The sequence below is a fragment of the Helianthus annuus genome, chromosome 7, assembly GCF_002127325.2.
Source record: "Helianthus annuus cultivar XRQ/B chromosome 7, HanXRQr2.0-SUNRISE, whole genome shotgun sequence".
In the NCBI taxonomy this organism is placed as follows: Eukaryota; Viridiplantae; Streptophyta; class Magnoliopsida; order Asterales; family Asteraceae; genus Helianthus; species Helianthus annuus.
The window spans coordinates 35585340-35600009 of record NC_035439.2 but is presented as its reverse complement, the minus strand read 5'-3'; the positions used below and the strand labels follow the sequence as shown (position 1 = coordinate 35600009).

The 14670-nt window shown below is 34.3% G+C and overlaps 1 protein-coding gene and 1 long non-coding RNA gene across 2 annotated transcripts; one reads left to right on the top strand and one right to left on the bottom strand.

Annotated features, from left to right (window-relative positions):
• Nucleotides 1–2151: 2151 nt before the first annotated feature.
• LOC110928102 lies at nt 2152–2706 on the bottom strand. Its single transcript, XR_002586133.2, has 3 exons — nt 2517–2706; nt 2320–2436; nt 2152–2225 (listed from the first exon to the last, which is right to left on the bottom strand). It is a non-coding gene; the product is annotated as an uncharacterized LOC110928102 (long non-coding RNA).
• Nucleotides 2707–6393: 3687 nt separating this feature from the next.
• On the top strand, nt 6394–12064 carry LOC110930064 (cyclin-dependent kinase F-4). Its single transcript, XM_022173289.2, has 16 exons — nt 6394–6514; nt 8016–8704; nt 8791–8869; nt 8982–9050; nt 9180–9269; nt 9351–9489; nt 9601–9703; nt 9829–9881; nt 9948–10014; nt 10225–10333; nt 10549–10614; nt 10722–10790; nt 10872–10935; nt 11034–11159; nt 11436–11528; nt 11783–12064. The coding sequence occupies exons 2-16, from the start codon at nt 8697–8699 to the stop codon at nt 11914–11916; spliced, it is 1269 nt and encodes a 422-aa protein (XP_022028981.1). The 5' UTR covers nt 6394–6514; nt 8016–8696; the 3' UTR covers nt 11917–12064.
• The last annotated feature ends 2606 nt before the right edge of the window (nt 12065–14670 follow it).

Genomic DNA, 14670 nt, shown 5'->3' with positions numbered 1-14670 from the left:
CCGAGCAAACCAAGGTGAGTTCACACAGCCAAGGCATGGGTTCCCAGGGTGGGAATGGGTTGGATTATTTATGTGTGATTACCTAGCACATGGAACTTAGTTATATGATCCTCGGGTGAGGAAGGGTTATTGATAAGATACAACTAGACTAATGGTACTACATTGAACTGATCTTCGCACACACGCCAGGGTTGGCCGCGATATTATGACTAATCTTCGCACACATGCCTAGGAAGGCCGCGAACTATACACTAAACTTCGCACACATGCCAGGTGGCCGCGATACAAATATACCTAGTCTAGAATACTTGGGAACTTTCCCTAATCTTCGCATACATGCCTAGGAAGGCCGCGATACGAACTAATACGATACATGACTTAACGAACGAACACAAGGCTCACTTTACTAATACTATTACTGAATTGTTTACTGTGAACTCGCTCAACTAGTTGTTGACTCTCTGCTGCATGCCTTGCAGGACCTTAGGTACTTATGGAGCTTGCACTAGGAAGGAGCAGGTCGTTGTGGAGCATGGATCGTGGATGCCATGTTAAAACGTTTAAACAATCAAACTTAATATTACTTTGGGCTTACATTTACATACTTTGGATTTTCATTATACGCTTCCGCTATTGATACTATGTTTGGTTTAGAACATCAATTGTATTGAATTGGGTTTTGCGAACTATCTTATTTATATTATGCTATGTTCAATATGATTGATGGCTTGATCCTGGTCAGTCACGCTCCCAAGCGGTGGAACTCCGCGTGTGGATTTTGGGGGTGTGACAATCGTCATCAATTACAGAACACAGGAACCCTAATACATTCTAACAGTTACGACGGCTACAACAACCATTTGCTTAATCATAACAATTCATACAATCGCTTTTAATTATTCAATTAACAGTTCGCATCATCAATCATAACGTCAACTTAACCACGAATTATACTACCCCAGATCACCCACACATACCAAACAGTAATACAAAATCCTTCGACACCCAAACAATATGAGCATCAAGCATTAACTAATGCATGAACAGTGGCCTAAACAACAGCTTTCATAACATAAGATCTATTCTACATGATTCATGACAGAAACATCAAACCATTTACATGCGGAACCGTATTCGATAACCTAGTATCACAGAGTCATGATTTAAAACACACAATTAACGACAATATCAAACAATCAATCATGTGCGGATTAAACACTAACCGGAAAAGAAAAACTAATGGATTGATCGTGAAGAAAGGCTCCAATGTTGTAGTTGCCGTCGCACAGGAAAAGAGTAGTTTAGGGTTTTCTAAAAGTGTTCTACCCTAAGCGATCTCACAAGATATAACGTAAATGTAATTAGGCCGGGCGAACAGTCTTGGGCCAAAGCCCGTGCCCGACGAAGGTTTCAAGTTCGCCGAGTATGTGGATGGGGAAGGTTAAGCTTCGTCAAGTATGAGGGTGACGAAGGTTTAGCTTCAGGTGTCTTCAGTTTCGAGGAAGGTTAACTTTCCTCGAGTGGTTGTTGTGGCGAAGCTTTCAAGCTTCGCCATGTGTGTGTGGGTGGTAAAGGTTAATAATTTCTATCATATATTCAAATTTTATTTATTAACTAACACACAACAAATAGTTCACAATTCAATATTTAAAATAATCACATCTACATATGCCAGACATGAGCAAGATGTAGTGCAAAGAATTACAAAAACAAATCACGAAACGAGTAATGTGTCAAGTAAAAACCTTGGAAACTCGGGTTGTCATATAATCAATATCTAAATGATTGTGAAAAAAAATCAATCACAAAAATATAGAAAAATGATTAAAAAAAGTGCGATTAAGCGTTTAAAATACATAACAATCTAATTTAGTTTACATACCTGCAGAAGAATAAGTGGAATGATCTACAAAAAAAGAAGAAGAACAAATTCTGAGAAACTTGAAAATTAATGTGATTGTCGAAAATTATGGAAACTAACACAAAATTTGGAAGCAATTAAAACTTTAATATAAGTTATCTTGATAAATTTGGAAATACGTTACAATTTAGACAACTTTGATAAGTATCCATAATTGATATAAATTTCAAAAATTCAAATTTTGAAATAATCAGTCAAAACAATTTACCTAAAGAACGATAAAGAAGACTCAAAATAACACCAAATCTATGGAAAACGAACCTGCTTGCAATCGATTGGAAGAATGATCAGCTCTCTAAAGGACCTGTTGTCAACAAAGACATCACAATTTTAAGGATTTAAATAGAGAATGATGGATGAAACATTGCTTAAGCTTAAACAATAATCTGTACTATAACCTTTCTGGTATGCCAAATCATCACTCCCAATTGTTGAACTGTAATAGTGTCAGCAAACAACGTCACCTCTGACAATTGCTCAAAATCTACTTCAATACGTGAATTTAATCGGAAAACCTAAAGATGAACATATGATAGAGAACATCAAACAGGAAGCGACATTATTAAACATGAATCGATATTTGAAGAATTGTTACCTATTTGTTGAATCGTTTGGAGAAGACAGTGATGGATCCCATCTTTCAAAAAGCACCAAATCTTGAAAAATATCACAGAAGCACTCAAGAAATGAATATAGGTATTGATGAATGCATAAGTTAGAAATCACTGAAACCCTAAGAAGAGGCGGCGGCTAGGTCTTCCAGACACCAACAACGCCGCAAAAAGAAAATTGAAAACACGGATACATACCTTATACGCCACATAATAAGGACTGGTTGCTTCCACTCACGATTGAAGATGAAGAAATCTAGGGTTCAGGAGATTGCAAATAACATATTAAAGATCGATAGATGATATCTAGGGTTTAAGGAAGAAATAGATAGTATTTAACAATGACAAAGAAAAATCAAAGAGGGAAAAGAAAAATAACATACCTATGTTTTTCGAAGATCAATCGATGAAGAAGGAAGAACCGGATGCAGGAGATGGGTATTAGGGTTTTGGAGTGAAGTGAAGCATATTAAAGAAGATAAGGAGGATGGTTTTGGCGGAAAAAACAAAAAAAAATGGTCTAAGCAAATGCCACGTGGCAAGTAATGGCTTAAGCTAATGCCATGTGGCTTAAGCTTGTTTTGCTTTATTAGAAGTAGTAGATCCTTTATTGGATTTCTAATAACACACTTACAAGTTTTATGACGATTTCAATGTGACTACAAAGTACAATTTTCAATGGCATAAAAATTACCTAGTAATAATCATATTGCCATATACAAAACTCTTTGTCACAAGTTTTCACAATCAAGATAATATATTGCAATATTAAACCTTTTGCCATTCTTTGGCTTCAAGATTTCATTTTCAATTGACAACTCTTGTAGTTGTCAAAGTATTGCAATACCAAATTTTTTGCCATTTATTTGGCTAACAAAACCTATGTACTCGCCAACTTCATTGCTGACTCTCATTTTCACATATGTTTCAGGGTTTCAATTATTCAAGAATGCAACATAGGACTGCATCCGGGCCTTAGACTTCTTTAATCAAAAAACAAATACATGTACTCTATGTTTTGTGAAACAATGTTAACAATAATAAAACAAATTAGTACCAGTTGTTGTGAGCAATTTGTAACGTGACTCCCCGATATTTCCGCCGCGTGTTACGCGATTGGGTGTTACATCACATATGTTTCAGGCAGTGTTGTAAAAATAGGTATTCATCGGCGCCTAGGCGGCGCCTAAGCGCTAGTTGGGCGTTAGTTGATTAATTTTGAGCTAGTCGGACCATTAGTCGGTAGTCGGTCCAAGTCGGTGCAAGGCGGCCCAAATTAGCCCAAGTCGGCCAAATTGTTTCTAGTCGGCCCACTCTTTTAGTTTAAATATGGCCTAAACAAATGTTTTTAACCATTAAATACATGGCCTAAGTTGTTTAGTTCCAATCTAACATGTTTCTAACCCATTAAAACATATTCCAAGAGGCCCTGACTGATATGTTAATGTTTGAATGTTTAAATACTTAAATTGCTATGTTTTAAACGTCGTTTTTTGAATTTTGAACTATTTTTAAGTATTATATTGATATTAATGTGTGTATTGAATGTTTAAATACTTGATTTGCTATGTTTTAAACTTAGTTGTTTGAACTTTGAACAATTTTAATATTATATTGATATTAATGTGTGTATTGAATGTTTAAATACTTGATTTGCTATGTTTTAAACTTAGTTGTTTGAATTTTGAACGATTTTTAAGTATTATATTGATATTAATGTAAGTGTATATATATAAATTTAAAAATTATATATAAAAATTCCGATCCGATTAATCTCGATTAATCCTGATTAATCTCGATTAATCCCTAGTCAGTACTCCACCGCCCGACTAGCGCCTAGCGATCTCTAAAACACTGGTTTCAGGTTCTATTATGTGACGATTGTTGACGAATGCTACACATAGGATGGACTCGTGCCTTAGTGACTTTAAAACTCGAAAGACAATTGTTAGTACTTATTTGGTTTGTATCAAAACAAAGAGTCTATTAACGATATAAAACAAAACTTCAAATACCATGTGTTGTGAAACAATGATTCTGTGACATGACTCCCCGACGTTTCCGCCGCGGTTTGTTGTATTACGCGGTCGGGGTGTTACACTTATTAAAATGGTTTTAGAAACAATTCCAACTTATTTTTTTTCTATTTTTAATGCACCTGTGAAAGTTATCGAGAACCTTGAAGCGAAACGACACGACTTTTTATGGGGTAATTCAGAAAATAAGCACAAGATGTGCTGGATGAAGTGGGAGGAAGTCACTCTTCCTAAAGACGCAGGCGATCTTGGTATCACCTCCTTACGGGATGCTAACTTGGCGCTTTTGTCCAAGTGCTGGTGCGATATAAAATCAAAAAGGATGCACTTTGGAGACAAGTGGTGACGGCCATTAATCACTCGAAGAGAGGTTGTTGGACTATGCCGCTTGCTTCTTCTATTTCAGGTACGTGGAAAAGATAGTTAATGTGGAAAACCAGTTGAGGAAGCAAAATATAGTGCTGAGGAATATGATTGAAGGCGAGGTGAGTAAAGGTAACAACATTCGACTTTGACTGGACCCTTGGATCACAAAAGAACCACTGAAAATGATTTATCCAGATTTGTATATTCTGGAAAAAGACAAAGGAATATTGGTTGAGGATTGCTATGATATTGAGAATCAAAAAACAAAGTGGCAATGGAGATGGAAGAAAAATAATTTCAATCAGCAAGAAAAAGATAAGCTTGAGTCTATTACAAACAAGTTGGAGCAGGTTAAAATAACAAATGCGAAGGATCGTTGGAAATGGAATGCGGATAACACGAGGGTGTACACTGTGGCATCAATGAAAAATTCTATATTCAAGGCGAAACAGGTGGTGGCTCCCTTCGTTTGGAAGTGGAATAACTGGATTCCTAAGAAAATAAACACTTTTATGTGGAAAGCGGGAAAAAAAAAACAAAATACCCATACTGGTATCTTTGAGTAGAAGGAACTTTAACGTGGAGTCGATTATGTGTCAGCTATGTGGTGAAGCCGATGGAGATATCAATCATCTTTTCCCATCTTGCTACATAGCGACGATAATTTGGCAATTCATTAGCGACTGGCGCAAAATTCCGTGCATTTACGCTTTCGAGTTAAGGGATCTAATTAGCATTCATTGACACTTGAAGGTGGAGAAAAAGAGGAGAAAAGTGATTCAAGCGGTCATTCTCAATGCGGTGTGGTGTATTTGGTGTGCGCGGAACGAAGACATATTCATGAAACGGCAAACATCTATAGAATCAAAGAAGAGATTAAATCTTTGGTATATCTATAGATAAAAATCGATCGATGTTTAAGAATTTAGAATGAAATGATTGGTGTAATTTTGTATTGTAATTTCCATTGGTTGTTTGTTCCAGCTCTAACTTCTTGCTAGTAGCTTCTCTTTTTAATAAAGTTTGTCGTTCAAAAAAAAATAATAATAACCAAAGGGAGGAGACGGTTTTTTATGATACATCTTTTTTTTTCTTTTTATTGGTTGATAATTAATAGGAAAAAGAATATAATGTTTGAATTGAATCACGTGATTAATGTATTTTTTTTTTTTTTTTTACTTTTTCTTTGCTTGTTAGTCGTGATTAATGTTTGAATTGGATGGAGTGATTAATGTATTTTTTTTTTTTTTTTTACTTTTTCGTTGCTTGCTAGTGGTGGTCAATAGATGCTGCTGTTGAAAAAAAGAATACAAAAATCTTGATATAAAATAAATTAATCTTTTCTTTAAAAAAATTAGTAGATATTTCCGAGCAAATAGGCATGAAATCAGAAAGTAAAGTAAAGAATATAACCCGCCTATAAATAAATATAAATATAAATATAAATATAAATATAAACAAATAAATGAATATATTCCAGCCATTCGTTTCCCACACAACAGATCGAAAGCGGTGCGTTAGGGTTTCTCGTCTCTGAACTTTCTCTTGTTGTTACCTCTAGCATCTGCCGTTTGCCCTACGTAAGCTATTCGTCCTGTTAATTGTTTTTCTTTTCGCTTTGATTCAATGAAATCGCCTTTGATTCTTCCTCGTTTGGATCAGGATAGGTTTAAGAGGCTGAGTTAACTTAGGGTTTGTTGTCAATTAACAAAACAGATAGGTTACAATTACTGATTAATTGTATACTGTCTGTCAACTTTAGTCTAGTTTGTATTTCTTATATGTTTTATGCTGGTATGATCTGGTGTTTTCTATATTTGGGTTGCTAATAAATATTATCAATTTAGTGTTGAGCTGATGCCAGATTCACTGCTGTTATTGAAATGTGGTCAATTGTATGTGTATCTCAATCGTTTTGTGTTACATCTGAAGTTACAATTTTTTCATAGTATTCATCTGGCTTCAACTGGGATATGCAAATCAACTAGGAAGGAAAATTGGAACGTGGCGAGATCATCCAATCTCACGCGTAAATGCATGTGCAAATACTAATTTATACACCTGTATTAGGATTTTGATTAAATACATATGGGATACAATCGACTATCAACTACCCTGTGTCTTTATTGTCTTCACCTCTAAACTCCAAAGAAGCTGGCATTGAGCATAGTTGTTAATAGCGGCTATAGCGACCGCTATAGCGCGCTATGTAGCCAAGCGACGAATAGCGAGAGTTAGGCTTTTTTTTTTTAGGTTTTCACCTCTCGCTTGGGCCATTTTTTAATACAAAAAAACTGCATAATCTGCTTAAAAAAGCAGAAGGTTAAAGTGTACACGGGCCCGGGTTTTTGGAGCTGCTTTCGTGTGGGCACGCACGAGTTCAATTAAATTCCAGTTCAGAAACTCATTTTTTCATCCCCCCCAACTAACTTTGTTCACACCCCAATGTGGGACAAAGTATTTACCACCTTTTGAGACTTTCATTCACACACCCAACATATAAGTCCTAAACTTTTGCTACTAACTATTAGTTTTTGTTAAATATACATGTAAAATAGCATATATACAAGGGTATTTTGATGTAATATACATATACAAATTTTCAAAAATCTTTTTCTAGTGTAATCACTATTTATAAAATAGCCGTTGCTATTTGTTGCTATTCGGTACGTAGCCTATAGGTGCCTTGTCGCTATTTGTCGCTATTCGCTATCGACAACTATGGCATTGAGTAACCTTGCTTCCTAAAACTGTTGTTCTGATTGTTTTTTTTTTTTTTTTTTTTTCTGAATGTTATTAGTTCTATAGAAGTGAAAGGATCTACAACTGGTGAAAAACCCTTAACTGAAAAAGTAAGCCACATGAGAAAGTAGAAACACTACTGATATTTGAAATACTGGATAGAACGCTAAACAAACTTTGAACGAAATAAACCTTAGGAGCCATTTGTTTGCAACCAACATTTTAATGCATAATGGGTTATGTCTGTATGGTATTTGCTGTGTTGGTTTGTTCATAGAGTTCTGTTCAGTCCCCAATGAATTAGGTTGATACTAATGTAAGTATATTTTCTGTTGCCAGCTTGGAAAACGTAAAATCACTTCTGAAGTATGGAGCAAGTGTGCCCTTTGTCATGTTGTTTCCAGAGACATGTTTTTTCGTTCCAGGAAGTATTCTATTGGCGTTGTCTTATCTTTGGCGGTTTCCATTGTGTTTCCTTCAACTGCTCTTAGCAAACCTACAGTATATGAGCAGTTAAGCAGGCATAATGCCATTTTTTCCTGAGACAGGTGCTTGATTGTTCATGTACGTCAACGAGTAAGTGTTAGGCATCGTTCCTTTTGATGTACGTCAACGAGTAATAGTCATCATTCCTTTTGATGGGGTCACAGTTAGTTCAACGATAGAATAGATATTATTTCGAGACATAATTTAATTAGGAGAAATGAGATAGCCGTTACAAGTACAAAAGGCAGGATTTTGGAGGTCTTCTTTGTGGCCTGCTTATATGAGTTTATTCCTTGATTCGTATCAAGTTGTTCAATGTCAATGATCTAGTGCATTTTATGAATAAGGCTGTGTGGACTGTCTGTCTGAAGTCTATATCTCTTCTGCTCATGCTTTAAGAATAAAAGGTGGATTTAGCTACAACAGCCAGTCTGGTGGTTTACATTCTATAGTTCTCTGGAAAAAGCGTGTTATTTCTTCTATGTTCGTGCCCTCTTGATAAATAAAGTTCCACGCGCAACTGTGAACTCGGAAATGGATAAGTGAGCTTATTTGCATTTGTGCTTTTGGATTGTCGATGTGAAACCAAAGTTGAATCAGTTTTTTTTTTTTTCCTATTCTGATTTAGGTACACGATAATAAAGGAAGTTGGCAATGGAACCTTTGGGGTTGTCTGGCGGGCCTTGAATAAGCATAATGGTGAATTGGTAGGTTTTTTTTTCTGTGAATAGCATAGCATGCTAGAACTGATATCCATCTTGATGAACTTGCTAAATTTCAGTGAATGGGTATTTTAATGTTGATGTATCGTGGTTACAGGTTGCCATTAAGAAAATGAAGAGAAAATATTATTCATGGGAAGAATGTATGAATTTGAGAGAAGTGAAGGTACCATTACTTCTGTTACTTTTATTTGACCTGTTTTACTTGTAAATGGATTGAAATTGCCACATGTACATTACTATCTGGTCTTTTACTAGCATCCATTTCTCAAGTTGACTTTCTTACTTTTGGTAGTCACTGCGTAAGATGAATCATCCAAATATTGTGAAGCTCAAGGAAGTTGTTAGAGAAAATAATGTTTTGTACTTTGTGTTTGAATATATGGTAAGTAGCTTTTACTCAATACTTAGTGTGTTTATTATTTGTACTTACATAAATATCATTATATTCTTCTTCTTTTTCTAGGAATGCAGTCTTTACCAGCTTATGGAAGACAGAGTGAAACCTTTCTCGGAAACGGAAATTAGAAATTGGTGCTTTTACGTGTTTCAAGGTCTTGTATACATGCATCAGCATGGCTACTTTCATCGTGATTTTAAGCCAGGTATTTTCTTCTTGAATGATTACATTGGGTTGACAGTTATGAATAATAATGTTGTGTGTATGTCAGTGAAAAGATTTCACGTTTTGTTTTATTTTGTATTTATGTTGTCAGAGAACTTGCTTGTTTCCAAGGGGGTGATAAAAATAGCTGATTTTGGTCTTGCTCGTGAGATTGCATCCCAACCACCTTACACTGACTATGTTTCAACACGCTGGCGAGTCTTCTTCTTTCATTCTATATCCTGTCATGACAATACAGTTTTATCTTTTTTTATTTGGTTCTTTTTTTTGGTCACCGGCTACTTGCCTGTTAATAATTAGAGAAATTTGGGTTTTGCAGGTATCGGGCTCCAGAGTTACTTCTTCAGTCGCCAAAATATGGCTCTGCAGTTGGTGAGTTGATAGTGATGTTTCTTCAAGTGTATTACAATGCTTGTGGAGCTAATATTTCAATCACAGATTTATGGGCAATGGGCGCCATCATGGCTGAACTATTTACTCTCCGTCCACTTTTCCCAGGTTCAAGGTATACAGCCTGTCCCTTTAAAAGTAGCACGCCTAGCTTGTAGTTTTGTTTCAATACTTTGTGCAGCATATAACTGTTATACCTAAATAGATTGGTTTCACTATATGGGTTAATCTTGCCATGTTTTTTAATGCTACATAATATATCAATTTTTTATGCTGTTTTGGGGGCATGTGGCAACTGAATATGTGTTGTGGTATTCATCTGCAGTGAAGCGGATGAAATTTACAAAATCTGCAGTGTGATAGGAAGCCCAACAGAGAGCACATGGTGTGAGGGACTTGAACTGTCAAGTAAAATCAATTATCAGTTTCCAGAGGTTAGTTCGTCTTGTTCAATGAAACTAAAGTACAATAACCGTATGTAACATGGATCATATATATATATATATATATATATATTTTTGCGAATGCTTCTTGTGCTCATTTTATATCCACCTGTAAGTAGTAGCATATGGCATATGATAATTCTTGCCAATCAACATGTGCTGTAAGTCCCCCTAACCTACTCTTTTTCTAAATTGTCATTTTGCAGCTTGCTGGTGTAAATCTTTCTTCACTGATACCATCTGCAAGTAATGAGGCAGCCAATTTAATTGCCGTAATAACTCGTTTCTCTTTTGCACCTGAAAACTTTTTAATAATCTTCATGTTATATAGGCCGTGAAATTGTTTTGTTTAAATCCTTATGTTCTATTTGCACTATAGGCGCTCTGTTCTTGGGATCCATGCAAGAGACCGACAGCTGTGGAGGCGCTTCAGCATCCTTTCTTCCAGGTAGCCATTGCTATCAAATAAGAAAACGTTATAAAATATAGTTGTTTAGATGACTAAAACAGTTAAATTTTGAATCTGCAGAATTGTTACTATATTCCTCCATCTCTTCGCCCCAAGCATGCTACTGATAGGATTTCTCCATCTGGTTTGCTTATGCTCTTTTACAATCATAAATTTCTAGTAAATTTATAAAGAATATTTTTATTTAGTTTTCATAATTTGAACTGTGGTCAATTTTTTCAGTTGGATTAAATGGGAGTGGAGCTATGGTGCAGAACAATGTAACTAGATATACTAGCCTTTTGTCTAATGTGAATCCGGCATGCAATGAAACATCGTCTGCAAGAGTACATGCTTCTTTAAAATCAGGTAACGTATAAATAAGTTGATTTTATACAACTAGTTCTACTGAAGTAGACTGTTTTGTGCTGCAAGATGGTCACGTAGGGTAACGGGTCCTATTTATACCTATTTAATATGTGTATCGTTTAGATTAGGAGTTGAGGCTTTTATATAAAATTAGGGTTTTAATTAATACCTATCGGAGATCTAATCATTCTCGAATTGGATTATTCTATCAATTTCAAGATTCTATTATTTTAATTTTAATTTTAGATTTTTTTTTTTAATTTATATTTACCACAGGGGTGCATCATAAGTCGGGAATGAATAATCAGGCGTGTGAAAAGACGATTCCCAGACAAGCAATATACCAACCTACTAGAAACTACAATACATGTAAGAAGTTATTTAGAAAATTCATACTCTACAATGTCATTTAATGTCAACCTGTCCGTCTATTTTATGAATGGTGGGTTCCAGTTCACGTAAAAATTAAGCTAAAATGGGAACCGGTTATCAAGTGTAATTTTTAAACACGACAAATCTTTTGTAAATTAAAATTTGAAATAATTTAAACTTTTGTAATCATTTTTATAAAAAAGAAGCTGGCGCGTTCTGTTGGGCTGAAACATTTAAGTTTGATGATGCAGTGGGAAAGGGTGCAATCGTTTCTGAAACTGCTGAGAAGTTGGCACACATGGGCATTGGTGCTACTGTTCCGAGGCAGCAGCAAATGTACATTCCCCCACCTTGTAGACCTTATTGCAGCAAGGTGGCGGGATGAAGTGATGAACAGAATTGGTTTCTTGACTTTCTTCTTTTATATAAAACGTTGGGTTGGTAGAATTATGTATTATGTCGGCTAGTTTGACATACTATTGTATTGGTCATCATTCCGCCTATAAAATGAAAAGTACTATGGTTTTAGTCTTTTTTGTCATTTGTAGAATAGTTGATCATGTCAGTGTGCGTGGTAACACCAATTAGTGAAGATAATGGGCGAGCCTAAGCTTTGCAAAACGGTCGTGTAGGGTAACAAGTCGAACTGCATTTGAGTTGAATTTGCTGTGTTAAAACGGATTCTGACTAATTTGGCTTGGGTCAAAAGGGGCTGTTTAGAAGTATTACTTTGGCGTGGGTTAAAAGCAAGTTTTAACTATAACTAGTCTTAAGTCCTTGCGCAGAGGGACGTAACGATGCTAAGTAGCAACCAAACGGCGATCAAAACCGGGAATAAGCGTAAAATAAAAATACGAATTTCTAACACCAAGTAACTCATGTTACGTGAAACGTAGACGAAGTTGAATTTATAAGGACGCGTATTAGAAACTTGAGGGGGTAAAAAATCTGAAAGATCAAATGTGACCAACAAACACCGTGCTAAGTAGCAACCAAATGACGACCAAATCCAAGAAAAAAACGTAAAACAAAAAATAGTTAAAAAGTTAAACTCATTTAACTTTTGTGGCAAAACTATAAAAACCAAAGTCTTGATTATGGAAAATGAAAAACCTAAAATTAAAAAAAAAAACACAAAAGAAAAAAAGGACACTATTCCTCCTAATGTTATCATTTAGTATATATAGATAACAAGTTAGAACCCCGTGAATTACACGTTTTAAATAAATGTAATTATATATGTCAAATAGATAATTAGGTTAGAACCCCGTATATCATACGGGTTAAGTAAATATAATCTTATATTACAAACAATAATAAAACAATATATCTTTAAAAATCTTGTTTTTACACATGTGGAATAAATGTAACTTTATATATTTAAATAATAAAAAGTTATGTTAATGGCATTATAGACTAGTGACATCATAGGGGTCAGATAAGGCTTAGGTACCATTAGGTCCTGTGTTCGATTCACAGAATAAGGTTTTCCCAGACTTATTGGGTTTCCTCCTGAGTGTATGTATATCACATGGGTTGAATAAATCTAAGTTTGCAAATGAAATAATAAAAAAAATGTTATATTTTTTAAAAATCTCGTGTATTGTACGGTTGAATAAATCTAATTTTATATGCCAAATAATAAAAAAAGGTTATATCTTTGAAAATTCTAACGGATATACTCGATGCGCGATGGATAGAGCGATTGCGGAGAAGATTCTTGAACAAAAAATATGTTATTCAAGACGGTTGAATAAATTTAATTTTATATAACAAATAATAAAAAAAGTTATATCTTTGAAAATTCTAACGGATATACTCGATACGCGATGGATAGAGTGATTGCGGAGATGATTCTTGAACAGAAATTTGTTATTCAAGAGGCAAATCAGCAACCATTTGAGTGATAAAATATTGGTACAAATTCTGATGATTTGATTTATAAATTATGTAATAAAATAGATATAATAATTTTTTAGTAATGAAAATAAAAATAAATAATATACTAATACAAAGTTTGTTTTTCATGATAAATAATTTATTTTATTTAAAAATATCTTAAATTAACAATTTAAATTTAAGGATAATATTTTATATGAAATTAGAAGGATTCTATTCGAAATTCAAATATTTGATATTAATTAATTTATTATTTATTTATTTATTTAATCGAGTAAACTACAATTTGCGTCTCTAAAGAATGTTGGCGCTGTCAGGTTGAGTCACCAAGATGAAAACTTTGCTGCCTGGGTCCCAATGTTGTAAAAACGCTACATGTTTAGTCCCTAAAAATAACTTCTCTTAGTTTAATTTACTAAAATGATTGCATTACCCTTTTTCCATATAAGTCTGCGTCCCTATAGTTTACGACCCTTTTATTATTTGAGTCCTTTAACAATTTTTTTCCCTAAATATAAGATCAAAATGAAAAATATTGATTATTTTATTACTATTATTATTAAAGGATGATTTCTTATGGCAATATCTTATAAAAATATTTCAATTTTTTCTTTTCAAAATTACTCTTATAAAAATATTCCAAAGAGGTCCATAACTCTCCCAAACTATGATGAATTTCGAAATTTTGTTCAATGGGTTTTGTTCGTCTTGAAAAGTTATACAATTTGCACCCAAGAAGTGTTTGATTTCATTAAGATTTGAAGGAGACATGGTATCTTGAGACTCTAGGTTTATAAGACGTTTTATGAAGAAGATGATGTTCATGAAGATCTGGGTTTGAGATGATGATGTTCTTGATCATGATGTGTAGATGGTGAATATTGATTTAGGTTTTGTTTTGTTTTTTTGTAATTTTAGTATAGTCAAATTACCAAAATACCCCTTTACTTAACAGTCAAACTAACAAAAGTTAGGCTTAGGGACTCAACATGTAGCGCTCTTACAACACCGGGGACCCAGGCAGCAAAATTTTCATCTTGGGCACTCGACCTAACAACACCAACATTCTTCAGATACGTAAATTGCAGTTTCCTCTATTTATTATAAGATAAGTAAGAAAGAGAGACAGGAAAATAAAAAAAAATAGTTGCCTTCAATAGATGACACATGGCACACATTGATTTCTTTTATTATAATATATATATATATATATATATATATATATATATATATATATATA

What these genes read in the sequence shown, in the direction of transcription:
- LOC110930064 (XM_022173289.2), top strand. An exon ending in TGAATTTGAGAGAAGTGAAG is followed by an intron (nt 9,051 to 9,179) that starts GTACCATTACTT and finishes TACTTTTGGTAG; the next exon opens with TCACTGCGTAAGATGAATCA. An exon ending in TCAATTATCAGTTTCCAGAG is followed by an intron (nt 10,334 to 10,548) that starts GTTAGTTCGTCT and finishes GTCATTTTGCAG; the next exon opens with CTTGCTGGTGTAAATCTTTC.